General features: G+C 41.1%; 3 protein-coding genes across 3 annotated transcripts; 2 read left to right on the forward strand and 1 right to left on the reverse strand.

Moving 5' to 3' along the window:
* Positions 1–602: 602 nt before the first annotated feature.
* Positions 603–9,623, forward strand: myo1ha (myosin IHa). Its single transcript, XM_071513597.1, has 31 exons — positions 603–755; positions 859–974; positions 1,183–1,381; positions 1,481–1,561; positions 2,716–2,895; positions 2,982–3,080; positions 3,175–3,288; positions 3,390–3,461; positions 3,607–3,726; positions 3,829–3,896; positions 4,146–4,251; positions 4,385–4,465; positions 4,586–4,677; positions 5,129–5,223; positions 5,335–5,381; positions 5,599–5,679; positions 5,938–6,043; positions 6,224–6,341; positions 6,475–6,588; positions 6,680–6,756; positions 6,836–6,904; positions 7,005–7,089; positions 7,196–7,358; positions 7,446–7,529; positions 7,630–7,723; positions 7,903–7,958; positions 8,041–8,176; positions 8,269–8,339; positions 9,166–9,263; positions 9,359–9,458; positions 9,597–9,623. Exons 1-31 carry the CDS (start codon positions 603–605, stop codon positions 9,621–9,623), a joined length of 3,102 nt encoding a protein of 1,033 aa, XP_071369698.1.
* A 561-nt stretch (positions 9,624–10,184) lies between these two features.
* Positions 10,185–14,277, reverse strand: kctd10 (potassium channel tetramerization domain containing 10). Its single transcript, XM_071513612.1, has 7 exons — positions 14,031–14,277; positions 12,673–12,886; positions 12,394–12,563; positions 12,123–12,209; positions 11,962–12,014; positions 11,655–11,850; positions 10,185–11,546 (listed from the first exon to the last, which is right to left on the reverse strand). Exons 1-7 carry the CDS (start codon positions 14,031–14,033, stop codon positions 11,328–11,330), a joined length of 942 nt encoding a protein of 313 aa, XP_071369713.1. The 5' UTR covers positions 14,034–14,277; the 3' UTR covers positions 10,185–11,327.
* A 255-nt stretch (positions 14,278–14,532) lies between these two features.
* ube3b (ubiquitin protein ligase E3B) lies at positions 14,533–24,295 on the forward strand. Its single transcript, XM_071513613.1, has 28 exons — positions 14,533–14,626; positions 14,812–14,942; positions 15,159–15,327; positions 15,542–15,659; positions 15,897–15,956; positions 16,047–16,151; positions 16,252–16,348; positions 16,455–16,540; positions 16,686–16,768; positions 16,935–17,040; positions 17,167–17,287; positions 17,443–17,620; positions 17,725–17,891; positions 18,082–18,249; positions 18,348–18,519; positions 18,624–18,742; positions 18,960–19,074; positions 19,169–19,268; positions 19,351–19,470; positions 19,570–19,746; positions 19,849–19,959; positions 20,060–20,197; positions 20,320–20,385; positions 20,482–20,540; positions 20,660–20,842; positions 21,144–21,255; positions 21,400–21,492; positions 21,660–24,295. Exons 3-28 carry the CDS (start codon positions 15,167–15,169, stop codon positions 21,849–21,851), a joined length of 3,207 nt encoding a protein of 1,068 aa, XP_071369714.1. The 5' UTR covers positions 14,533–14,626; positions 14,812–14,942; positions 15,159–15,166; the 3' UTR covers positions 21,852–24,295.
* Positions 24,296–24,571: the final 276 nt, after the last annotated feature.

Consider the following 24,571-nt stretch of genomic DNA (forward strand, 5'->3'; position numbering starts at 1 on the left):
ACCTTTGGTCTAAGTGTTGGTGTTGAGAATGCAAAACAGATTGGTGGAATTTTTCCCACTATGCTTCTTAAATGTGCCGCTGTTTTGGGCTCCCCTATTCCATTTGCACAGTGTGTTGTGTTTGGTTGGTGTGTCAGCTCTAGTGAACTATGGGCCGCCAGCCAAGGTCCCTGTGTGCTCTGTAGCGATCATTAGCTTCTGTCTGTTCGTCTGCACAATCACAGGGCTTTGCTTCAAAGCCACATAAGACCTCTAGACCTCTCGTTTCAATGGAACTAACAGGGACCATGTTTGTGCTTTTTCTGGTGCTTTTTCAGCTCCGTCCTCCCCCACAGAGCCATTTATTCATACATTCATTTATCCAACTGCATTTGTCAAAATACATGGCTGAGAATTTTGAATATCGTCGTTATGCATGCAAAACATGATTCATTTATTTTTGTAACTTGTGGCACAGTTTGCTTCCACTAAAGTTATAGTTAATAAACTCTAATTAACTCTAATAAACTATATTTTTTACAAGGAATTCAGCACTAAGACTCAAGAAAGTTGGTTATTGCCATTGCTCTTAGGCTTTGCATTTATCTCCTTTAACATCCTTGATGCAACTTGTTTCCCAGGGTCAGCTGGACATGGAGGGGGCTCTGATTGCCAGGGACCGGGTGGGAATCCAGGACTTTGTGCTTCTGGATGAGACCACAGACACGGCCTTCCTCAGCAACCTGAAGAAACGCTTCAGCGAGGACCTCATCTATGTGAGTCTGGGAACTGACTGATTTAAACACTGTTAACGAATGTGTGTGTACATCTTTCGAAAGTGATATCTTTTGAACTCATTCTCTTTTTCTGTACCTGTAGACCTACATTGGCACTCTGTTAGTGTCTGTCAATCCTTACAAACAGTTGGATATCTACAACAGCAAACAGATGGATCTCTACATGGGTGTCAACTTTTTTGAGCTGCCACCACACATGTGAGTGTATATATGAGAACTATGAATATGTGTATCTCTCTGTATGTGTGTGTGTGTGTGTGTGTGTGTGTGTGCATGTGCATGTACAGTATGTCTCTGTGTGTTTCACAAGCTGTTCGCGAGCACATACACACCTGACTTAAATGTTGAAATCCTCTTGATAGTAACTCATGCTCTCCAGTCCAGTAACTGTATTGCATCCCTGCAGCTACGCCTTGGCAGACAACGCCTACCACACCATGCTCACAGAGCTCAACAATCACTTCATCCTCATCTCCGGTGAGAGCGGAGCAGGGAAGACGGAGGCTTCCAAGAAGATTCTGCAGTACTACGCTGTCAGCTGTCCAAGCACCACTCTGCTTAACACTGTCAGGGACAAAATGCTCAAGTCCAACCCTGTCCTAGAGGTCAGACGGTTACTTTTATATGTCACTATAATGAAAGACTAAAAAAAGCATGTCATACAAACATTCAGCACTCTATGATATGTTTGTGTTTCTCCACAGGCTTTCGGCAATGCCAAAACACTGAAGAATGACAACTCAAGTCGGTTTGGGAAGTATATGGACATTCAGTTTGACAGTGAGGTAAAGATCAGGGGCCGGATTCACAAAAGCGCTCTTAAGATAGATCGTAAGAAGTCACCTAGGAAAAAAAATAGGAAGTTCTTAAGAAGGCTAAGTGCAATTCCCCCAATATTTTCTTGAGATTCGTCTCATCTCTTACAAACCTCTCTTGGTTTCTCACTTACAAACTTCTCAAATAGGACCTTCTCTGCAACCGTGATGTAAACAAGCATCAAAGGAGGATTTTCCTCCCTAGCTGCACTACTTGTATCCAGAAAACATTTTGGAACAATTGCTTAGGGTGGCTATATTTATGGTTTACTTTACTCAGTACCCACTGAGCACTACAGTAGATGTCATTTCAACGTTGCATCTATGCTTGAGCTCTCATACAGCCCAGGCTCTTTTTGGCAATGTATAGCCGAGTTTTAGACCAAGCAGTAAATACAATATTACATATTTAAACAATGCATAAACAGCTATAAATATCACAAATAGGTACCAGAGAAGTCCGTATGTACAAGATAATTCTTTCTTTTTGTCATAGGCTATACACCAGAAGCCATAGTCTACTAAACTTCACTTTTATACCCTATGTAGTCTCATTTTAGCTTCGACTTCTACAACCATAACCATTTAGCCGTCTTTTAAACGGCTAATCAATGTAAAATTGCTCAGTGGGTAACTTTACATATAGGAAAAGGCTCAGACAGTGGTTACTGCCTTTTGGCTAAAGCTCTATTAAATGTAACATACTGTATGTCAAATAAGAATAGTGACAAGCTAAGCTTAACAATAACATGTTTAGTTTAAAATGTAGGATGCAAGTTAATCTATTAATATTTAGAAATTCCTACTTAATTGTTGAAAATGTGTTTTCATTTAGAGGCTTATCTTTTCAGTGCAACCATTTTTTAAAACATTTTAAAACAAGTTAAAAAGAACAAATTTGAGAAATATACTTTCAAAAATGCATTTTATTTTATTTTGTTTTTCTTAGGAAGCAAAATAAGAAGAAAGTTAAGTAAATACATAACTTAAGGACTACTTTGATGAATATCAACTTACCTTTCTTAATGCTTTTCTTAAGATTACATTTCCAAAAAAAATGGCACTTAAGACTTGCTTGTGATGAAGGGCTATAAATAAATAAATAGTTCACTTGATACCGATAGGGGGAAGCAGTCGGAGGTCACATCCTGAACTACCTGCTGGAGAAGTCCCGGGTCGTCCATCAGAACCACGGGGAGAGGAACTTCCACATCTTCTACCAGCTGGTGGAGGGAGGAGAGGAAGACCTGCTGCAGCAGCTCGGCCTGGAGAGAGACTGCCAGCAGTACAACTATCTAACGCAAGTATGTGCAACTCTGTGACCCTGTTATGGGATAGGTTTATGTACTGCACTTTGACAATCTGTCACGATGTTTACTCTCTCTCACAGGGAGAGTGTGCCATTGTGTCTTCCATCAATGACAAAAATGACTGGAAAACAGTCACAAATGCCCTGAAGGTCATTGAGATTGATGAGAGTAACACTGATGTAAGTTGAAGGCTATGGTAGATACTCTTTGATTTAAATGGATCACTCTTGCCCACTTGTTTGTCAGTGCCTGACTAATATTCATTCTGTGCAGCACCTGTTTGGGATCATTGCAAGCGTTCTCCACCTAGGGAATGTCCAGTTTGAGCCTGACAGTAAAGGCCATGCCACCTTGAACAACAATGCAGAGTTGCACTGGGTTTCAACTGTAAGAATATAACCTAATAATTCCTGAGATATCCAGACATCATTAGAAAACACAAGTCAAGTCAATAAAGAATAATAACTTTACATCACTTCCCTCTGTAGCTACTGGGAGTCAATGCTCAAACACTCCAAGAGGGACTAACCTACAGGAAGATTGAAGCCAAAACAGATGAGGTGCGATCGAGTTACAATGGCCTTAAATTTCAATAATGACAAACAGTGTTGTGATTCAGAGTTATATTTAAAATATTCAATACTATCTTTTGTCACTTGCTATGTAGCGTTTGCAATATAGCTAATGTTTTGTCTCACTGTAAAGGTCCTTAGCCCCTTCACAACTGATCATGCCATCTATGTCAGAGATGCTCTGGCCAAAGCCATTTATGGACGGACTTTTACCTGGCTGGTCAAGAGGATCAATGAGTCCATGGAGAATAAGGTTAGGACAAGACTTTACTGTAACTGACAAATCCCAGGCAGTGAGTGTAAAGTATAAAGAGTATAAAGCTTTGTATTGTCTTTTGGTATTATTTTCTACCAGGACCCTTCAAAGAAGACTGTTATAGGGCTTCTGGACATATATGGCTTTGAGGTTTTCTATGTAAACAGGTAGGCAGTCCTCTTTGCCTTTCTTTACATTTTGGCACTGCCTTTATTGTGGTTGTCCTCTTTTTACCCTGATGAAGTTTGTTTTATACATGCATATAGTTTCATTTATGATTCACCAAGAGTAGCTGAAGTTTCCCCTTTGTTCGGTTCACCTTCAAGCACCGGAAAACTGTGAAGTTGTGTTCCTTACAATTTGTGTGATAGCCTCATTGATGGCTGTAATTGATCTTGGCCTATTCTCCCTTTCAGTTTTGAGCAGTTCTGTATAAACTACTGCAATGAGAAGCTGCAGCAGCTTTTTATCCAGCTGACACTCAAGTCTGAGCAAGAGGAGTATGAGGCAGAGGGTATTGAGGTAAACTGACCTGATACATTAACTAGAGAGTGATAGTGAATCGATGGCGGTTCACATCATAGAGTGTATTTGAGGATTCTGAATAGAGATCCATTCATAAATCATTTATTGCTCCTTCCATTTATTCTCCCAGTGGGAGCCGGTACAATTCTTCAACAACAAGATCATCTGTGACCTGGTTGAGGAGAAACACAGAGGCATCATATCCATTCTGGTGAGTACTAAGGAAACTGAAATATCTCTTCAGACCAGGACAGCAGTTCATAAAACAAAAGATGTTGCTCAGGTAAAATATCATGTGAAACTGCGATCAGTGCTAATGATTATTCTGCAGGATGAGGAGTGTCTCAGGCCAGGAGACGCCACAGATCTCACCTTTCTGGAGAGACTGGAGGAGAAGATGGGAAGTCACCCTCACTTTGTCACGTGAGTTGACTTACCTACTTATTTATTTACTTATTTACTTATTTAAAAATAATTCAAAAGTAGGTATGTGTAAAACTTTCTCCTTAAAAAACGGTTTATTAGCTTTAGAAGTTAAAAAGGTGACAATTTGGCAACGGATACTTGCATCATACCTTCATTTTCTGTCTTTTACTAATCATTTTGAAATGTTTATATCACCAATGTTTTGGCTTTGCACATTTGGTCACTGATGAGTCGCTTTAATTAAATACAATGCCCATCTCAGTACTATTGTGCAATTCAAGACTTAACCATCCCTTGACGCTCAAGTCTGAATCCATTCATCAGCGTTCTGCTGACTGATGTCTTGTGAGGGAGCTGACAGTGAGCTGATAGAGACGGAGGCTCAGGCTCTGCCCTTAATGCCTCTCACTCTTCATCCCTCTGTCTCTCTCTGCCCCGCTGACTGCAGGCACAAACTGGCTGACAAAACGACACGCAAGACTCTGGAGAGGGGAGATTTCCGTCTCTTGCATTATGCTGGGGAGGTCACCTACTGTGTTGTGGGTAAAAGAAACCACAGTCTCAAGCCCTGCTAGTTGGCCCTTAAACATCTGAGCCTTTTTATTTTCATTGGTGCACATGTCCTAAATGTATTTTTTTGTTGTAACATTCTAGGTTTCCTGGACAAAAACAATGATCTGCTGTACAGAAACATAAAAGATGTAAGTCTGCAAGTTTCTGACTTTATGTGAGACAAGGAATGGGGTGAGGAGGGGACTCTTCTCAACTGCTTCCTTAATTATTAACTATCCTGTAGACTTACTGTAAATAATACAAGAGGGGAATGCAGTAAATTTGGCAAATTAGTCTTGAGTATCAACTTTATAGTTTGTGTGTACGTGTGTGTTAATCTGTGTGTGTTATCCCTCCTTCTCATAGCTGATGCGTCAGTCTAAAAATGCCATAGTCAGAGAGTGCTTCTCCACCATGGACCCAGACAGCAGGCGAAGACCGGAAACAGTGAGCACTCAGCCTGTTTGACCCCTCTGTATCTCTCAGCTGCCTCACTAACAAAGCTGATGTGATGTATCAGCAGCAGCACTGTGCAATGGCTCAGAGTTTACAACCATATATAGTGTCACATCATTTTATTTAGAGTGGCCACTGAAGCAAAACTGAAGATTGTTCTCTGGCAGAGGCAGTCTTGTCTCATTCATAAGCCATATGTGTTTGACAGATGAACTGTTAGGGATTATGACCCTCAGTCTGTGTCTGTAGGTGGCGACCCAGTTTAAGAGCAGCCTGCTGAAGCTGACAGAGATCCTCATGGCTAAGGAGGCCTGGTACGTCCGCTGTCTCAAATCCAACGAGTCCAAGCAGCCAGGTACTGGAATTAACAAAAGTACATGTAGCTATTTTGCTAACAAGGTGTGAATGTCTAATTTTGACTAACTGATCTTTCTTTCTTTCTTTGTGTCTGTCTGTCTGACTGTTTGTGTTTCTCTCTCTCTCTCTCTCTCGCTCTCTCTCTCTCTCTCACACACACACACACACACACACACAGGACAATTTGACGAAGCGCTGATCAGGCACCAAGTGAAGTACCTGGGCCTGCTGGAGCACCTCAGAGTCAGACGTGCTGGTTTTGCTTATCGACGCAGATATGACATCTTCTTAAAGAGGTATTAAGGACAGTGCGGCTCATCCCTGCTCATCGGATCTTATGCTTCATTTTTAAATTAAACATCTGAGTGGAGAGGTTCCTTTCCAGTCCATTTAAAACATGTTGAGTGGGTGGTTTGCTGCGTCTTATAGATATAAACCCCTGTGTCCAGCCACCTGGCCCCATTGGAGAGGAGAACCTGCTGATGGAGTGGAAGTGCTGGCTCAACATCTGGGCTACCTGCCAGATGAATACAAAATGGGACGGTGAGGGCGGCTCTTCCTAAAGTGCTCTTTGAATTTAGCAAATAATCTACTTGCCATTAGAAACCAATAACTGCTTTTAATTTTGTTATAGAACCAAAATATTCATCCGTCATCCGAGGACACTTTTTGCCACAGAGGATGCTTATGAGAGATGTAAACATGAACTGGGTGAGTGGAAATCAGCTGATTCAGTTATTCAGTCCTGATTATTGGCACAATGATTTGTTATCATACTCTGAAATTGCAGCAACGAGGCTCCAGGCCAAATATAAAGGATACAAGGCAAAGGGAGAATTCAGAAAACAGAAAGAAGCTGGTAAATGCCAAAGTTCATGACATACATTAAGATGTACAAAGCTCTTTTGTTTTGGGAGTAAAGGAAAATGACATGCAATAATATATTTGATGCCCCTTAGCCACTAAGATTGAAACTTGTTGGAGAGGAGCGCAGGCGAGGAAAGAGAGAGAGAAGAGAGCCTGGGCTGTCAAAGTCATCAAGAAGTAAGAAAGGCGAGGAAACAGACAATATCAAACTTACACAGGCCTTGTACTGTATATAGGCCACTGTTACTTTTTCATAAATACAATGTTTTACAATTTATTTCAGATTTATTAAAGGATACATGACCAGAGGGGAAGCAAAAACTACAGACAACTCTGAATATCTGGCCTTTGTGAGACAGAATTGGCTGAACAGGCTTAAAAACAATCTGCCAAAAACGGTTCTGGATAAAACCACCTGGCTATCTGCTCCAGCTGTGTTGACAGAGGTACAAAGAGTTAGCAACGTCATTGCAATAAAGAGTAAAAGAGTATTCTTTTAATGCTGTTAACCTTGGATTTCCGTTCTCCCCCAGACATCAGAGATCCTGCGTAAGCTCTACACCCGCAACATGGTGAGGAGGTACGTGAGAGGAATCACGCCCCAGAAAAAAGCACAGGTGACAGCATTATACACATATCAAACACATTATCCAGGCATGGACCATCATATGTTTTGTTTTTTTACATTGATCACCCTTATATTTTTCATCCTTTTAGATTCAGATGAAGCTTATTACCAGTTCCATGTTCAAGGGGAAAAAGGACAGTTATCCACAGAGTGTTGCTCAGCCCTTTGTGGACACCAGAATCAGTGAGTATAGCTGCAGACATTTACAAACACTGTCATTTTCTTTTTTTTTTTTTGATCAATAAGTTTATTGATTTTTCTTTTTTAACAGAAAATAGTAAATATATGAAAAACAACATCAGCATAAGACAAACGACACTTTTCTTTTGAACAATTATTTTACACCATTTCATCATTTGCAGGTGAACAAGATATAAACATGAAGGTCCTGCAGATGATTCGGAACGAGAGAATCAAGGTAACGCAGTGTCTAGATAGATCTACAGGAAATAGGACTGCAGCAAACACAACTCACCGTCTGGGATTCTCTGTTCCTGCAGTACAGTGTCCCAGTCATCAAGTACGACAGGAATGGCTTCAAACCAAGGCCGCGGCAGCTCATCCTCACCCAGACAGCTGCCTATGTGATAGATGATGCCAAGATCAAACAGAGAGTGCTGTACACCTCTCTCAAAGGTCAGGGAGACACCATATGACTGTTTATCTCAGTTGTCCTCACGAGTGTTTTCATGTTGCGCTAACAAATGTCCGTACTTGATTCATTTCAGGTATTTCCATCAGTAATTTGACTGATAGCATCATTGTATTCCACATAACATGTGAAGACCCTAAACAGAAGGTATCTGTATGTATATATCTTTATAATATGCATGTAGATCTTTGGGTTTGTTTGCATTGCTTCTCTTTTACTTGATTTTTTTGGTAGTATAAATGAAAATGTCTGGCTTCAAATCTATTTTGGCCTTTTACCTTCAGATGTAGTTGGCCAAAACTACCCCTGTTTACAAATTATTAAAAATCTATGTTTTAGTAGTATAAATGAGCAGACATCTAATGTTTGGATCTCTATATGAGATGGCAGGACATGTTTAGAAGTTAGTCAATAGACTGTGTTAGTTTGGTACGGCAGAACAAAGTTTGGGGTGTCAGTTTTCCTAGTTTTCAATCAAAGTTGGCCTGAGACAAGAAATATTAAATGCCCAATGGTAACAGGAAACATTAACAGGAAATATTTCATAACTTCAGAAATAGTGCCAAGATCCTCTCTTTGTTATCTTAAAATTACATATCTATTCCTGTCTTAAATGTAATGTTCTGACTTGCACCTGTTTGCCTGGGATGACATGGTACTTTTGCTTGCATTGTATAACAGAAAAAAAAAATTGCACTTTTCTCTTTGCATAATTCCCAGATGTTGGCGCAGGAACTTTACCCTATTGAATGTTATTGATAGGAAAGATTTCTTGTTAAAGAAAATATTGCACAAATTGCCAGATTCAGTTGTACAATTGTACAAAAAAACAAAATTACAAATGTTTTAGTCAGTTTAGTGATTGCTCTGAAGCCAGAGGTTTCTTGAAAGCCAGATGTGAAAAGCCATGTTTTTTAACAATACTGTATATGGTCAATTTCTCCAGTTTTATTTGATCCTGTGGTTGTTTCAGGGGGACCTAGTAATGCAGTGTGACCACTTGTTTGAGTTTTTGACGAAACTCAGCATAATTGCTAACAAACAGGGTGTCATCAAAGTGGTTCAGGGCAGGTGAGTCTGTCTATAAATAAGAATAAGAGGTTAGATTTAACAAGCGGCCAAGTACACAGACCTAAAACATCATGTGTTTTTGTATTGATTCTCAGCATCAAGATTGAAATCCAGGCAGGGAAAGAGAGTGCTGTGGACTTCAGCACTGGCCAGGAGCCGATGGTGTACAAGGCCAAGAACGGACACCTCATGGTGGTGAGTGGCATCCTGTTATGATGGTGGCTTGGTGTGCAGGGGACTGTCTGTTACTGATGTGCCATGTGACGCTCTAGTCTAGAATTCATCTGCAGGGAAAGGGAAACAGACTGATTGAAACCGTCTTTGTCGCTGCAGGTGTCCACTCGGGCCAGGACACGGTGACGTGTGTGGGGTTGAGACTTGGACACACAAGAAGCCTCTGCATATTTTATCAAGGAGAGACCCCTGAGGGGAGGATGGACATGCCCACAGGACGCACACCTGACCAGAGACATCAGCACCTTCAGAGCCCTTTTTGTTTTACAGCGATGATTCAAGGCAGCCTGTACAGCACAGCTCAGAACATTTTGTACCAGTACCTATTGGTCAATCACTGAATGTACTTTTCTACTGAAGAACATAAACATCCAGTGAGAGGTTAGAGGTTTAACATCGTTTTTCATTCATTGTTTAAGAAAGGGTATGTTTATGCTGATTCCGGTGCTATTGTTAAAGCACAGGCTGAAATTGGATTTAATTATTGCAGTGAGAGGTCAGCAAGTGAAACACAGCATTCAAACCTAGAAGCTATTTTAATTCATTCAACAGCATTATTCATAAACTGCTTCAAAGAACTCTGTAATACTGATTTCAGATCAATGAAGCCATATGTATCATAATTTTGTATGTTCACTGATAATGGGAGTATGCAAATTAAAACACCAAGAGCAAAAGTAAGTTTGTAGAAATTTATTTGTGATAAAGTATGTATAAATATAAAACATACATATGTTCACATCTGTACAACAGGCCTACAAGTACTGTGATTGTTAAGAGACATATTTCAACTCAATCTAAACCTATTGTGTGCAAACAGTACATTCTCTGATGAATGCGATGATGAAGGACAGGTCTAATTTCTCCCCCTGTTAAAAGCTTGTACAAGACAGGGTTCCCTTCCTACCAGGGAGCTCTCTGGTTACAGTCATTCATTTCAACCTCAGCATCCATCATTTAATCACCCCAGTACATTTAACACCTCAGGTCACGGCTCAGGTTCCCTCCTTTTAAAATGATCACTTCTGTAGAATGAAGGGACACCGGATTAATGCTCAATCTCATCAAACATGGGTATGGTGGAGGCACTTCTCCGAAGTGCTGCATCCACCTGTGATATCTGAACAGTATCAAAATTACAAAAAAGAAATTTAAAAAGGATTAATTGCCAATAGCTTCTAGGCTTCAATATCGCCTTGGTAACATCTTCTAAGAATAAAACAGTGCCACCAAGTGGCCACATCTTGTACAACACCTGGTTCACTCACTCATGACCTATACAACAGACCCCTAAGGACCCCTAAGGAGAAGCAAAAATTGTGTACATTAATTTTCAGCTGCTTACATAATATAATTCTTGTTCTCCTGGCTGTAATGTAATAAAGGACCACAAACAACAAACTGATACTGACAATACACTACAGTTTTGCCAACTCCTGCCATTCACAAGGTCACATTCACGCACAGTTGAAAATGTGGTCACCTGCAGTGCTGAATGTAAGCATCCATGGCCATGGGCTTCTGCATACTAGCAGATAACAGTGATAGAAATTAACATGACTAACACACATAGAACAAAACATCAATAGGGCCTGTCAGAGCAACAAAGGTGACAAGCAGACACACACACACAAAATCACTTCACCACTTCAAACTATTGTAGGACACTCTCCTCTCAGCAGAAGACTCCTGGAGAAAGCTGGTAAAATAAGAGTGGAAGTGAAAGAGAGAGGCGCTGGGTGTTGTAAGGCACAAGCGCGGTGCAAAGACTGTTCAGGGTGAGAGACACAGGGCTGACGGGTTTGGGGGTAAGTGGTGGAGGGAGGAAGGTCACTGGTGGTGGTGTGTACGGTCGTCCGGTCGTTTGATATGAATCCTACGAACTCGCTCAATGCGCTCCCGCTCCTCGTCCTCATCCAGGTGATGGGACCGTCCTGCAGCGCCCCCTGTGGCCTCAAGCAAGGCATTGTCTGGACCCCTCCCGTCCTGGGACTCGTACAGGAGGATGTTGAGGGTCTCTTCATAGATTCGCGCCTCAGGGAACTCCACCTAGGAGGGAATCAGAATGGTACAGAAGAGATTAGACAATATTCAAATTATATAGATCTTCACTTTTAAGAACTCTAGAGTCTGGGCATGTTACAAATGCACATTTACCTTTGTCTGCTTCTTTTCAGTGGCATAAACAATGGAGGTGCAGCACACTTCAGCAATTTTGCGGCCCTGGCCATAAAATGACCAACAGCAGATCTCATCCCCAATCACATCTTTGATGAAAAGTACACGACCATTGAACCGCAGTGACAGCTTGTCAAACAGCTCAATGTTTTTCAGCATGTTGTCATCGGAATTGCTGAGGGGAAAACACAGGATGATGACTTATTATGACGGCTTGTATGATTTCATCCCATGTTACTTCTTTACAGTTACATGCTAGCTATGATCTCTCTTGAAAATGCCTTACCTGGTGTATGAGTATTTGTTGTTGCTTCTGTTATACAGGAGTTTGACAGTAGGCTGTGGAAACAAAGGATTTTGTAAGTCTGTGTTGGGAACAGCGTGCATTGGCACTTTTCAGTTTTACTGAACACTGATATACTGGCACAGTATGTAAAAGAGAGGTACCTTGTTAGAGGTTGCAATAAGCCTCTGCTCTTCTTTAGATGATGTCACCAGAGGCACTTTACAAAACGGTTCATAAGTGTCTTTATTCTAAAAGGACAAAAAGATAATTGTTTCGTTAAAAAAACAAAACAATACAAAAAACAAACAGTTCTATTTGCAAAAATGCACCATGTTATAAAAGAGTAATGACGCCACCTGGTGGATCACAGTAACAAAGATGATGAAGGGTATACAAAACCCATCTAAAGCAAAAGGGACAGCCCCACAGTACCTGCAAAGCAGCTGTACACTCGTCAGCCAGGCCTTGGACCAGGTAATATTTGGCCTCAGCAAGCAGCTCCTCAGTCTCCCGCCGGCTGTCTGGGAGCGGCACTGCCCCGTCTCTAAGGTAGTTCAGGATTGTTCCAAAGTGTTTCCCACAGCGATCAATCAAGATCCAGCCTATGGATATACAATAGTGAAATATCAATTACTGACAGCTCTGTGGCAGTATGGGCCAAATATCCTCTCAGTGCTGTGTACATGTTAAACAGACCCACTAGCAACCTACCTTCGCTGTCTGTGAGGACCTCCATCCTGCCACTAAACATGGCCTTGAGCATAGTGTCCTGTTTGGTCAGTGTCTGCATTGTGGTGTAGTACAGCGCCCCACCCACGTTCAACTTCACATACTTAGAGCTGGGGCTAGAGCCCTTGAAGGAAGTGGTCCGGGTTGTAGCTGCCGGCACTGCCGAGCTCACAACGCTCTCTCCTGACATCTCTTCCTGTGATAGAGCAAGAAAAACACATTACGTTACACCTAGGGTTGCAAAGGGGTGGAAAATTTCCGGTAAATTTCCGGAAAGTTTCCGGTAAATTTCCATGGGAAGTTAAGCTGGGGAATTTTGGAAATATTCCAAATTGGAAACTTTCCATGGGAATTATGGGAATTTATGGGAATTTATGGGAATTAATGGGAATTAATGGGAATTTATGGGAATTAACTGGGAATTGAGGGTAATTTAATGGAAAGGTATCATATCCAAGCATAAATATTTGTTTTGTTATAAGCAGACATCCATCCAAAATAATACAATTAAAACAGATTTATTTGTAAGTAGAACTTTATCAAGTGTTAAATATTTTATTGAACAATCAATTCTTTCATTGAAGAACAAAAACATGAATGTTGAGTTAAATATTACTCATCCCCCCGACCCAACCCATTCAAAAATTAACAAAAATGCACAGGAATGCACAGTGCATGTAGGGGGCGTGGTCTCAATAGCCCTGCAGTAAGCAGTGTGCTATGTGTGCATGTGATTGAGGAATAGCATAGATATTCAACTGTACTTGCATGATATCTGGTTGTTTTAGTCAGGATTATGCTGAAATATATTTTCCCCAACTATATTTACGTTCCCTATTAAGAGCATACCTTCAATTTCGTAAATTCCTGGTTTATTCCCGTTTATTCCCATAAATTCCCGTTAATTCCCATAAATTCCCGTTAATTCCCATGGAAAGTTTCCAACTTTGAAAATTCCCGGAATTTTGCAACCCTAGTTACACCTAGTATCAAAGCAATCAAAGACAATGACTAACGTTAACCCTTAACCAAATGTTGCCGCTGTCCTTTTCAAAACAGAAGGACCTTTTGTATTCTCGTCCAGGGGCTTTCCTTTCCTCTATATAAAACCTTCGACCGTATGTCCCTCATTCCAGTAAGTGATAATTTGATTTTAGCACTGCTAACGTAGCTAGCTAACGTTAACTAAAGTTACTTACGTTAGAGTACATTTGTCTAGTGAGCGTAGGAAGCAAACGACATCAAACTATCTTATGAAATCGACCAGAACAACTATTTTCTCTCCATAAGGTTAGTATGATGTTACTATTTGGCTGGTGATATAATACAAAGATATTTACCATAGAACCCGCAGCAGACTTCGAAATTTTAGCTTGCTAACGTTAGTCAGCTAACACCCACTTCCTTCCTGGCCAACGCTGCGCACTTCTAAAAATGACGTAAATGTTCCGTGCACCGTTTAAAGGTACAGTCAACAATATTTCAAAAATGCATGGCGAGTGGAAAAACAAGTAATATGTGACATATCCAATAAAGCTAATCCGGGACGCTACACCCAGCTTTAAACATGTCTGACCTAACGTTACTGCTTTCCAGCCGCATATTACTAAAAGTAGCCTAGCTTTAGTTTTCAATTTGCCGTCTGCTCATTTCCGCTATTGGAGGAGTAACCGTGATAACATTCCCCTCATTAAAAGTGTTCCCACCCAATACTCTTAACGACAGCATTATCAACTGCCTGGACAGCATTTTTTTTAATTGTTACAGCATAAACACAAAGATTTCAGCATACCCCAGACATCCTATCGATAAATACTTTTTATCTCATGATTTGTACAGGAAGAGAAATAGTACCCGGAATAATTTAATGCGACACAAGGGATTAATGGCTGCAGTCAATGTACGGATCTCCTGTTATTGTTTACATTTCGAAACGGTATGTTTTCTATGTTTTCGAGGCTGTCATTGACAAATTACCCAACCTCACCCCATAATGATGCTAAAAATTGCTGAATTAATGTCATAATAGCCTTTCTGAAACAGTATCAAGCTTACTTGCGACGAACTAGCCCTGTGTGCTAGCTAACACAGCTCCATCTTCACTGTCGTCCATTTCTCCAGAGATGACAAGTTTTCAGCTTTGATTTGGCTTTCCTGCTACTTGGATCCCAAGGACACCCAAATGATTGAGGAGGTATAGCGTCCAGTGAGCCTCAAGGCCCAGGCAACATAATAATTGGAAAAGATCGCAGGTAAATTCACTGCTATGCTCACTCAAATCATTAGATCTGTAGTTAAATAGGCTGGTGCATCATAGTCATAATCTTAGGTAATTACAAGTTGTTCTTAAGTAGGCTACACTGTCAAAAGTGTTTTTTATAGAAGCGTATGTGTTATCAGTTCAACTAAATATGTTATTTCCTCTCGTTATGTGCAGTCAGCTGGCTTCTTCTTGTGTGTTTTTTTAGGGTGCACAATGTTTAGTGCAACTCAAAGCTCCAAGTCTGAGTTCCTGGACAAAGCCAGGCAGGCGAGGGAGGAGAGGAAGGGACAAAAGGAGAAGGAGAGAGCAGCAATCCAGATCCAAGCCCTTGTCAGGAGATTTCTCTGTCGCTGCAGGCTCCAGAAGCAAACAAGGTGCTCTCCAATATTTTCATTTTAGCATTATTGGTCACTATTATCTAAATTGCGGCATCAAGAATAAGAGCCTTGACTTCAGTGTGTTTGCCATGAACATCATGAGCGAAAAAATTTGAGGAAAAAAAAGAATTGTTTGAAGTTAGGACTATTTTCACTTATACCAGTTTTATCTTCTCAAATGGCTCAATCTTTTCTCTCTGTGTCTCAACAGGAAAGAGGTTGATGACTATTTTCAAGCCTCTGAAACTGGGACATCAAAAAGAAATGCACTATCAATTTTCAAAATTGCTCGGAAGTTATTATTCATTTATTGCCCAGAGGATAAATTGGTGAGTTATAAGCTATGCTGTTTAGATTAATATTTACATGGATGATTGATAACAAAGACTAGTACACAAACGTAGTATTAGAGCTAATTCTCTTCCACAGTAATAGGGTTGTTGTTTTCTGCTTTTAGCTAATATTACTTTTTATGAAGACTGTTCTGTAAACATAACAATAGTAATTCAGATAACCTAGTTGTTTCAGTTGTTTTAACCCAGTGACTAATTTTGCACACTGCACAGCGGTTCGAGAAGCTTTGTCGTGCTATACTTGGCAGCATGGATGTTGAAAACGAACCTAAAGTGAGTATGTTTAAGGTTTAGCTGTTCACACCCAGAACCTTTTTAGATGTGATTCTTGTCTCAGTGACTGCTCTCTCCTCTGGCTGTCAGGTCTGGTATGTGTCCCTGGCTCTTTCCAAAGACCTCACCATTCCCTGGCTCAAACAGATTAAAGATGTTCTCTGGGTCTCCTGCCAGCTGCTGAAAAACTTAAAGGTAAGTCTTGCTTTGAAGCAGAAAAATACATTGTGCCATGCATTTCATGACTTGAATCCATATCACTGTTACCCTTTCTGTCTTTGTTTGTCAACTGCAGCCGGACATACTTCAGGACAATAAATTGGTAACACTGTACCTCACCATGCTGGTGACCTTCACTGACACTTCAACTTGGAGGATAGTCCGAGGGAAAGGTCCGTCTCAAGACAAGTTGTGGTTGTCATTGCATACATATCTTTCACTGTCGCGTGCCTTGCTTTATGGAAAGGAAAACAAAATATTTTGTCCTCTTTATTTCAGGAGAGGCTCTCAGACCCGCATTGACCAGGATTTGTGAGAATATCATGGGCCATCTCAATCAGAAGGGATTCTATTCCGTACTACAGGTTCTGTATTACAGCTCACACTTTCTCAATTGTGACCAGGGATTTAATGAACTCTATTAGTGATATCTATTTTCTTCTTGTGTCAGCTGTTATTTCACAAAAACTGCACATTGCATGACATGCTGTCTTTGTTTTTCTTGTGTAGATCTTGCTGACCAATGGCTTGGCTCGCTCCAGGCCCTCTCTGTCAAAGGGCACTCTAACAGCCATATTCACTTTGTCATTAAGGTGAGCTGGTGATTGGAGGCTCTGTAGTCGCTATTTGAAAAATGGATAAGTTAATATTCCAGCTCCAATACCCTTAGTGGAGCAGACACGTTATAGGAGATTCTTATGCTCTGCTCTGAATTTAGTTGCTGTTGTCCCTTTAACTAAGTCTAATATTTTTTTCCAGGCCAGTCATTGCTGCTCACTTCTCTGATAACCTGCTGAGATCGTTCCTTATTCACATCATGTCAGTTCCAGCGGTCATATCCCACCTCAGTGTGCTTACCCCAGAGGTAAACACTCATTCATACATCAGATGTGTGCATCTAGCATAGTAGAATATAATAATTTGAACTATTAGACTGTATAAAGTTTGCCTCTGTTAGATTTAGCTTTGAATATCTGCTCTATTTGGACAGTGCATGGCCTCCATCCAGACTCATGACCTGCTGCGGAAGTTCATTCTGTTTCTCAGTCGTGAAGAGCAGTGTCTGGACATCTGTGTGTGTCTGGAGGGGAGCCACACACTCTGCTTACTGGGTACCATATTATTTAAGTCTCTAGATAATGAATTTGGGTTTGCGGATGAGAAAATCATTGCTAATTTGTTTGTAGATCTTGTTCATATCTTTGGGTGTGGTGAACTGTTTAGTTGGGTTTCTAGTTGTGAATGCATCTTTCCCGTTGTATGGTAGGCAACCTGATTCACCTGGGCTACCTTAATGAGAAAATCCTAGAAGAAGAGGCCAACCATTTTGTGAAGGATCTGACTGACATGCTGTCCTACTGCCAGAGATATGTATCCCAAAAGAAATCCAACCTCACCCACTGGCACCCAGTCCTGGGCTGGTTCTCCCAAACCGTAGACTATGGGTCAGTGAAAGAGATGCTGTTTACTTGAATGAATTCAAAGATTAAATGCTACACTAACTTGGCTTAATCTCTCCTCTGCTTCTTCCCTCTCCTTTTCCTCGTAGTCTGAACGAGTCAATGCCGCTTGTCACTAAACAGCTGCAGTACCTGTGGGGTGTTTCCATCATTAGGACGCTCTTCAGTGACGTCCTCTCTAAAAAGCTGGAGAGTCAGGAGCCGACCCCCCCACCCCAGCAACCCAGCACATCACAAAACAATCTGCCAGTTAAGAGTGAGTTATATTTTGATCCATTTCAGTTTTTAGTTTCAATATACAATGTAATAAATAGATGGATATAGTTGAAATTTAATATAATAATATAATATAATTTAATATAATTGAGATTTGAAAGTTCTTGTATTCCCTTTCCCATAACCATATAATCTTGAGTGCCCGGTGTGTTGTGACTGTGTTTTGACAGACCTTTTCAAGCGGGCGTTTCAGAAGTCGGCGTCTGTTAGAAACATCCTGAAGCCAGTAGGAGGGAAGCGAGTGGACTCAGCTGAAGTTCAGAAGGTGTGCAGCATCTGTGTGCTCTACCAGACTGCTCTCTCCACACTGACGCAAATACGACTTCAGATACTCACTGGTGAGTACCACAGTGTTACATTTCTCAATGACGCACACATAAACACACACACTGGAAAATTCATCATGGAGTTCTCTCTCTGTTTAATTTTTATGTAGGTCTGACACACCTTGATGACCTGCTGCCCAAGCTTTGGGCCTTCATCTGTGAGCTCGGTCCTCAGGGAGGCCTGAAGCTGTTCATGGAGTGTCTGAACAATGACACAGACGAGTCCAAGCAGCTCCTGGCCATGCTCATGCTGTTCTGTGACTGCTCACGGCACCTCATCACGTAATTTGAATTTCTAAGTATTGCACTTGAGGTACACACGCTACAGACAGCAGCAACACTAGCAAACTAACATTTGTTCATGACATACGATTCATGTGTTACAGAATTCTGGATGACATTGAAGTCTATGAAGAACAGACCTCTTTCAAGATCGAAGAACTCATCACCATTTCCTCATTTCTGAACACATTTGTGTACAAGATGATATGGGATGGCATCTTAGGTGAGTGGGTGACTTCATTGAATCTTAGTCAAAGTGATGACAATTAAAGTGACAAAATAAATTACTCCCTCAGCAAATGTAACAATTATGAAATCCTGATTCAGGAAAAAAAAATCTCTATTCAAGGATTCTATTCATAATTTTTTCTTCCCTGCACCTGCTCACAGAAGTTGGCTGTGTTTTCATGTCAGTTAGCATGTCTTTGTGTCTGTCACAGAGAATGCCAAGGGAGAGAAACTGGAGCTGTTCCACAGTGTTCATGGCTGGCTGATGGTGCTCTATGAACGGGACTGCAGGCGGAGATTCTCCCCTGATGACCACTGGCTGCGCAAGTAAATACCCTCATTTGCAAAACATCTTGACTGGGAAAGACTGCTTTTCTGATAAAGTAAAAACACTCCCCTTCTCATGTGTTTTTGCATTCAGGGACTTGAAGCCCAGCCTGTTGTTCCAAGAGCTGGAGAAAGGCAAGAAAAGGGCCCAGCTGTTACTGCAGTACATCCCTCATGTCATTCCACATAAAAATGTAAGTAAACAGTAGCTTTTGATTGAAGGCCTGGTGTCATTTTCATATTCGTTGGTATAATTATTTTCCTTCCCGTTTTTAGAGGGTGCTGTTATTCAGGAATATTGTTACAAAGGAAAAGGAGAATTTAGGATTGGTGGAGACGAGCTCTGCTTCACCACATGTCACCCATATTACCATTCGCCGCTCACGGATGTTAGAGGTATGGAGTTGACTGATCAGATGGATGTTTTGCATGATAACAAAAGTATTTCATTACGGCAGTCATCCCACAATAACACTTGTAATGCCCTCTCCTAAGGATGGATATGACCAGCTTCGCCGGTTGCCGGTGAATTCCATTAAAGGCGTCATTCGGGTGAAGTTTGTTAATGACCTGGGAGTGGATGAGGCTGGTATCGATCAGGATGGCGTCTTCAAAGAGTTTCTAGAGGAGATCATTAAGAAAGTCTTCAATCCTGCACTCAACCTCTTCAAGGTAACGTAGGCAGATCGTATTCCATCTTTTAGACCGTGCTTCTGCTGCCGACATTGATCGCGCCCGTACTTATCATTATGGTGTTATTTATTTTTCCCGTAGACTACGAGTGGAAATGAAAGGCTTTATCCTTCACCTACATCGTACATCCACGAGAACCATCTGCAGCTCTTTGAGTTTGTGGGAAAGATGCTTGGGAAAGCCATGTATGAGGTATGTTGATGCTCTCTGAGGAAGTGCTTTCATCTATTGTCCAAATGTTGAGCACAATGCCCTGAAAGTGTCTCTCTGTCTCTTACTTTTGTGTGTTCAGGGTATTGTTGTGGACGTCCCTTTTGCCTCCTTCTTCCTCAGTCAAGTCCTGGGTCACCACCACAGCACCTTCTACAGCTCCATCGATGAGCTGCCGTCGCTGGACTCCGAGTTCTACAAGAACCTCACATCCATCAAGGTCAACAAAAATAACTCTTTCACCATTCTCTAATTTCTGTTGCTTTTGGCTTTTATCTATGGCTCATGTTGTTCCAGTTCATTAGCTAACATCTGATGGATATTTCATGTTCGGTTTTTCAGCGCTACGATGGGGATGTAGGGGATCTAGGACTGACGTTATCCTATGATGAGGATGTCATGGGACAGGTAAGGATGGAGGGCCATGTGGGAAATGTGATATAACTTATTTAAATGCCTGAAATTCTTCCTTAGTTTTAACTTTCTCCGAATTTTCCCTTGCAGCTAGTCTGTCATGAGTTGATACCTGGAGGGAAGACCATGCCAGTCACCAATGAAAACAAGTGTGTAAATTCTTATCCACTTTGTGAACTAGTGTATGGACATATTTTAGTTGAGAAATCTTGTTGGTTTCACCCTCTAACTCTGACCTCATCTCTCCACCAATCACGCGGTCCTACAGGATCAGCTACATCCACCTCATGGCGCACTTCCGGATGCACACACAGATTAAGGAGCAAACCGCTGCGTTTATCCGGGGTTTCCGCAGCATCATCAACCCAGAATGGTTACACATGTTTTCCACCCCTGAGGTTCAGCGCCTTGTCTCGGGGGATAATGCTGAGATTGATCTGGATGACCTCAAGTACGTGACATCTCAGACATCTCTACCTTCCTCCATTATCTCTGTAATACTATCTTATGGCATTTGACTCCCTGCCCAAACATATGTGGGAAGGCTATAGTCCATATTTTGGTTTTATGTTTTATGAACAGACGGGAAAATTTCACCTACACGTGAACAATAATAACAATTATACCAATTATAATTATAATAAGTTTCTTCAATAATTGTTCAACAAATATTGCAGCATTTTTCTTTTTTTTTCAGTACACTACTTGATTCAAACACTTTGTTCAACATCGTCTTTCTCTCTCTTTCCCAGGAAGCACACGGTGTATTATGGAGGTTTTCACAGCAGCCATCGGGTCATCATCTGGCTGTGGGACATCCTGTCCAGTGACTTCAATGCTGAAGAGAGGGCTATGTTCCTCAAAGTAAGCTCTCTTATGTTTGTAACTGTCACTGTCACAAGCTTTTAAGCTGGTTTACCTAAATGATAGAGTCCAGTATTTGTTCCAGAATGTTTTTTTCTGTCTTACAATTGTCTCTTTTATTCTCCTGTTGATGTGTCTTGACAGTTTGTTACCAGCTGCTCAAGGCCGCCTCTTCTAGGTTTTGCCTACCTCAAACCACCTTTCTCCATTCGTTGTGTGGAGGTCTCAGATGATCAGGTAAGAAAGAAAGAGAGAAGATACTGATGCTACTTACTTGTTAAAGCTTACAGCATCTTTGCTTTTTGTAGAATCAGGTTGTTATGTTTTTATTTGTACCTGCATCCATGTGTTATGTTTGTGCTGATGGACTGTATTCGATTTTACATTACATTTCCTGTGGCTAGGACACTGGAGATACCCTCGGCAGTGTCCTTAGGGGCTTTTTCACCATCCGGAAGAAGGAGCCTGGTGGTCGACTCCCCACTTCGTCCACGTGCTTCAACCTGCTCAAACTGCCCAACTACAGCAAGAAGAGCATCCTGCGTGACAAGCTGCGCTACGCCATCAGCATGAACACAGGCTTTGAGCTCTCCTAACTCAGTTGCACCAGGACAGTCTGCGCAGGAGTGCTGTGTCGAGCGGCCTGACCCAAGCAAGGGCCGAGGCTTACCTGGACTGGAGCCTGTCACATCAGTGGAGCATCACCGAAACAAAAGGGCAATCATAAAGGACCCACATACTTTCCTTTTGTCTCTGCTAGTTAAACCAGATGAGCTCCACTCTACTTCTGCCCGGTTCCTCTGGAAGGTTCGGCCTCTAATGGCTCCTCCAGCCATTTGCTGCCTATTATTTTCTTTTTTCTTTTGATCGGCCGTCATATATTCTATTCTGAAAACAACAACAAAGGGAATGCTGTTTTTGCAGCACAGTTCAATTTTTTAGCATCTTCCTTTGCCTCTCCCAAAAATCAATATGTCCTGTATTTAACTTGATGAAATACTGAAATATAATGCTAGATCTCTATTTCTCAGGCTTAACAGAATCATTCTTGGATTTTACACTCCATTTGAAGTGAACTGGAAAGCAATACAGATGCAATGCAAGCCATTAGACACGTGGTTGACTCACTTGAGCAAATCCAAGGGATGCATTGTTAAGCTTGGACTCCATTATCCAAGCAACTTTCAGCTGATATTGGATAAGTCTTAAATAGCTTTGCTGAACATAATGCATCTTTTATAAATGGAGGACAAATCATTGTCTCATGTTCAACTTCCATGAAGGAGAAATGGCTCAGACGAAGCGGCCCTGTGTTGATTACATTATGTCCCATATGGATTAAGAGGGTAAATCCTGGTGACCTCATTCCATTTCTCCCCACTTAAGACACTACAGTCACCTGACAGAGACTTTTGCCCTCTGGTTTTCTGTTCTCTATACAGAGATGTGTCTGAAAACTTCAGATCTGCCTCAGTTATGGTGAAGCAGCAATGTATTTCTTAATGCAAAATGATTATTTGATTATGCTGTTGTTTATTTTAGACAAAGATGTCCCTGCTGTAGCATCTTTTACTTTTGAAAATGGAACAGCAAGTATTTGAAAATAATGAAACTGCAAATAGTTATTTGCAGTTTCAGTATCTGTCCAGTACAGCAGACACAGCTTTTCCTTGTCATGTCTTGACAAAAAATGAACAGTAAAGTCAATCAATGATGTTAGTCTTTGAACTAATTCCTGGTAAAACTGAAGATTTCTCACTACACCTTTGAATAATGCTGAGTGCCTCGTGTATGTTCCCCCTTGCCATCACATGTCTGACTGTATTTCAAGTGCAACCAATAACCACGTCTCTCGGAAACAAGCCATACATATGGGGGCAAGGTACTTGGACTGTTCTCTGCTCCCGCTAAGAAGAAAGCGCAGAAACCCAACCACTGTACTACCACTACAACAACCAAGGAGGGTTTTAATAGGATGCTCTCTCATCTCTGTGGACTTTTTAAGCCATGTGGAAAAGAATTTGAGGTTGAAACCTCTCAACATGATGTCATGGACTGGTTCATCACCCAAATCTGACTCCTTGATTTGATGTCCCCTTCAGTAGAAACATTGCACGCAAAATTCTGCTCTTTGTGGCTATTGATAAAGGGAGAAAAGGGTGAATGTTACCTTATAGGCCTAAATATTGCATTAAACAGGGTTTAATTACTAGTGGAGTTAATGAAGAGACTTGTTAGTCAGTTGCCAGGAAGGGGACTGCACCTTTAACACACTAGAAAGGGTTTAAACAAATAAGTATTGCATATTTACTAAGTTCTCTATTATGCAAAAGTGTTTTCTGTGTGGTGAATGGCTATTGATATCTTTGTTAGTAGGAACCCCAGACTAGTCAACCATGTTGGTCATTATTGCCATGTCTCTAACCAATAATATGGCCACTAACTTGAGTAAAAACAACAAAAATCGTATCCTAATTAAAATGCAACCATTATATGCCCCTGGTTGTATTCAATTAACCTGCAATCTGCTGATGAGGGGAAACTTGCAAACCATTTTCAAGTCTCTGACAAATCAGTCTGGAGGATGTCACCTCTATCTTGGCTCCTCTTTCCTTCAATCTATTGTTCAAACAAGGAGTGGCAACAGTCTGGAAATGGAGTTGTCCTGAGTGTGTAGTGTGCAAGAGATGAAAGATACCTCACAAGCTTTGTCTGTCGTGTCTGATGAGATCACTCATCAGTTTTAAATGATGTCAAGAAATCTATCAACAGTAGGCTAGACTGTAAATGCTCCAGTGGACTGCTGATGCTGGCTTTGAATATCCATTCTTTATTAAATAAAAAGAAAAAAAAAGGATCCAGGAACTGTTCCCGCCCTCCTATGAAAGTACTGTTTCCTTCTCTTTTTTAAAAGTGTCTTTGAACCTGGCTGCACTATGTGAAATAAGTTGTTGAAAAGGCGATTCCCGTGTAAAACTTGTCCATGTGTAAGATACTCTCTCTTCTGTAATTGTTAAATCATGTACACCATTATTATATAAATCATTTACTCATAATGAGTGTGTTTTTGATTTTTGCTTTACACAGCATAGACTGACACGTATATTCTCACAATTTATTAATCAGTTTATTACAGACACCTGCTGAGTTTGATGTGAGTGGAAGCTACAAGACCCGTTCACTTACGGTATTGGAGTATTGCACTATTTTTAATTATCGTTGAGATCAATGATTGACGAGCAAATATTAGCAGACCGACTCGGTTTGTCACATTAATAGGAGGCTATGGGAATGAGAAAGTCTCTAATAAATACCA

The sequence above is a fragment of the Centroberyx affinis genome, unplaced genomic scaffold (genome assembly GCF_046629955.1).
Source record: "Centroberyx affinis isolate AG114_WGS23_722 - 3 ecotype Tasmania unplaced genomic scaffold, CSIRO-AGI_Caff_v1 ptg007379l_1, whole genome shotgun sequence".
Taxonomy (NCBI): domain Eukaryota; kingdom Metazoa; phylum Chordata; class Actinopteri; order Beryciformes; family Berycidae; genus Centroberyx; species Centroberyx affinis.

What these genes read in the sequence shown, in the direction of transcription:
- myo1ha (XM_071513597.1), top strand. Translation starts at nt 603, where the DNA reads ATGCAACTTGTTTCCCAGGGTCAGCTGGACATGGAGGGGGCTCTGATT. An exon ending in AGTCACCCTCACTTTGTCAC is followed by an intron (nt 4,678 to 5,128) that starts GTGAGTTGACTT and finishes CGCTGACTGCAG; the next exon opens with GCACAAACTGGCTGACAAAA. An exon ending in CTTTGTGGACACCAGAATCA is followed by an intron (nt 7,724 to 7,902) that starts GTGAGTATAGCT and finishes CATCATTTGCAG; the next exon opens with GTGAACAAGATATAAACATG.
- kctd10 (XM_071513612.1), bottom strand. An exon ending in GGTCCTCACAGACAGCGAAG is followed by an intron (nt 12,564 to 12,672) that starts GTAGGTTGCTAG and finishes GTATATCCATAG; the next exon opens with GCTGGATCTTGATTGATCGC. An exon ending in AGTGTACAGCTGCTTTGCAG is followed by an intron (nt 12,210 to 12,393) that starts GTACTGTGGGGC and finishes TTGTCCTTTTAG; the next exon opens with AATAAAGACACTTATGAACC.
- ube3b (XM_071513613.1), top strand. Translation starts at nt 15,167, where the DNA reads ATGTTTAGTGCAACTCAAAGCTCCAAGTCTGAGTTCCTGGACAAAGCC. An exon ending in ATTGCCCAGAGGATAAATTG is followed by an intron (nt 15,660 to 15,896) that starts GTGAGTTATAAG and finishes CACACTGCACAG; the next exon opens with CGGTTCGAGAAGCTTTGTCG. An exon ending in ACGACTTCAGATACTCACTG is followed by an intron (nt 18,250 to 18,347) that starts GTGAGTACCACA and finishes ATTTTTATGTAG; the next exon opens with GTCTGACACACCTTGATGAC.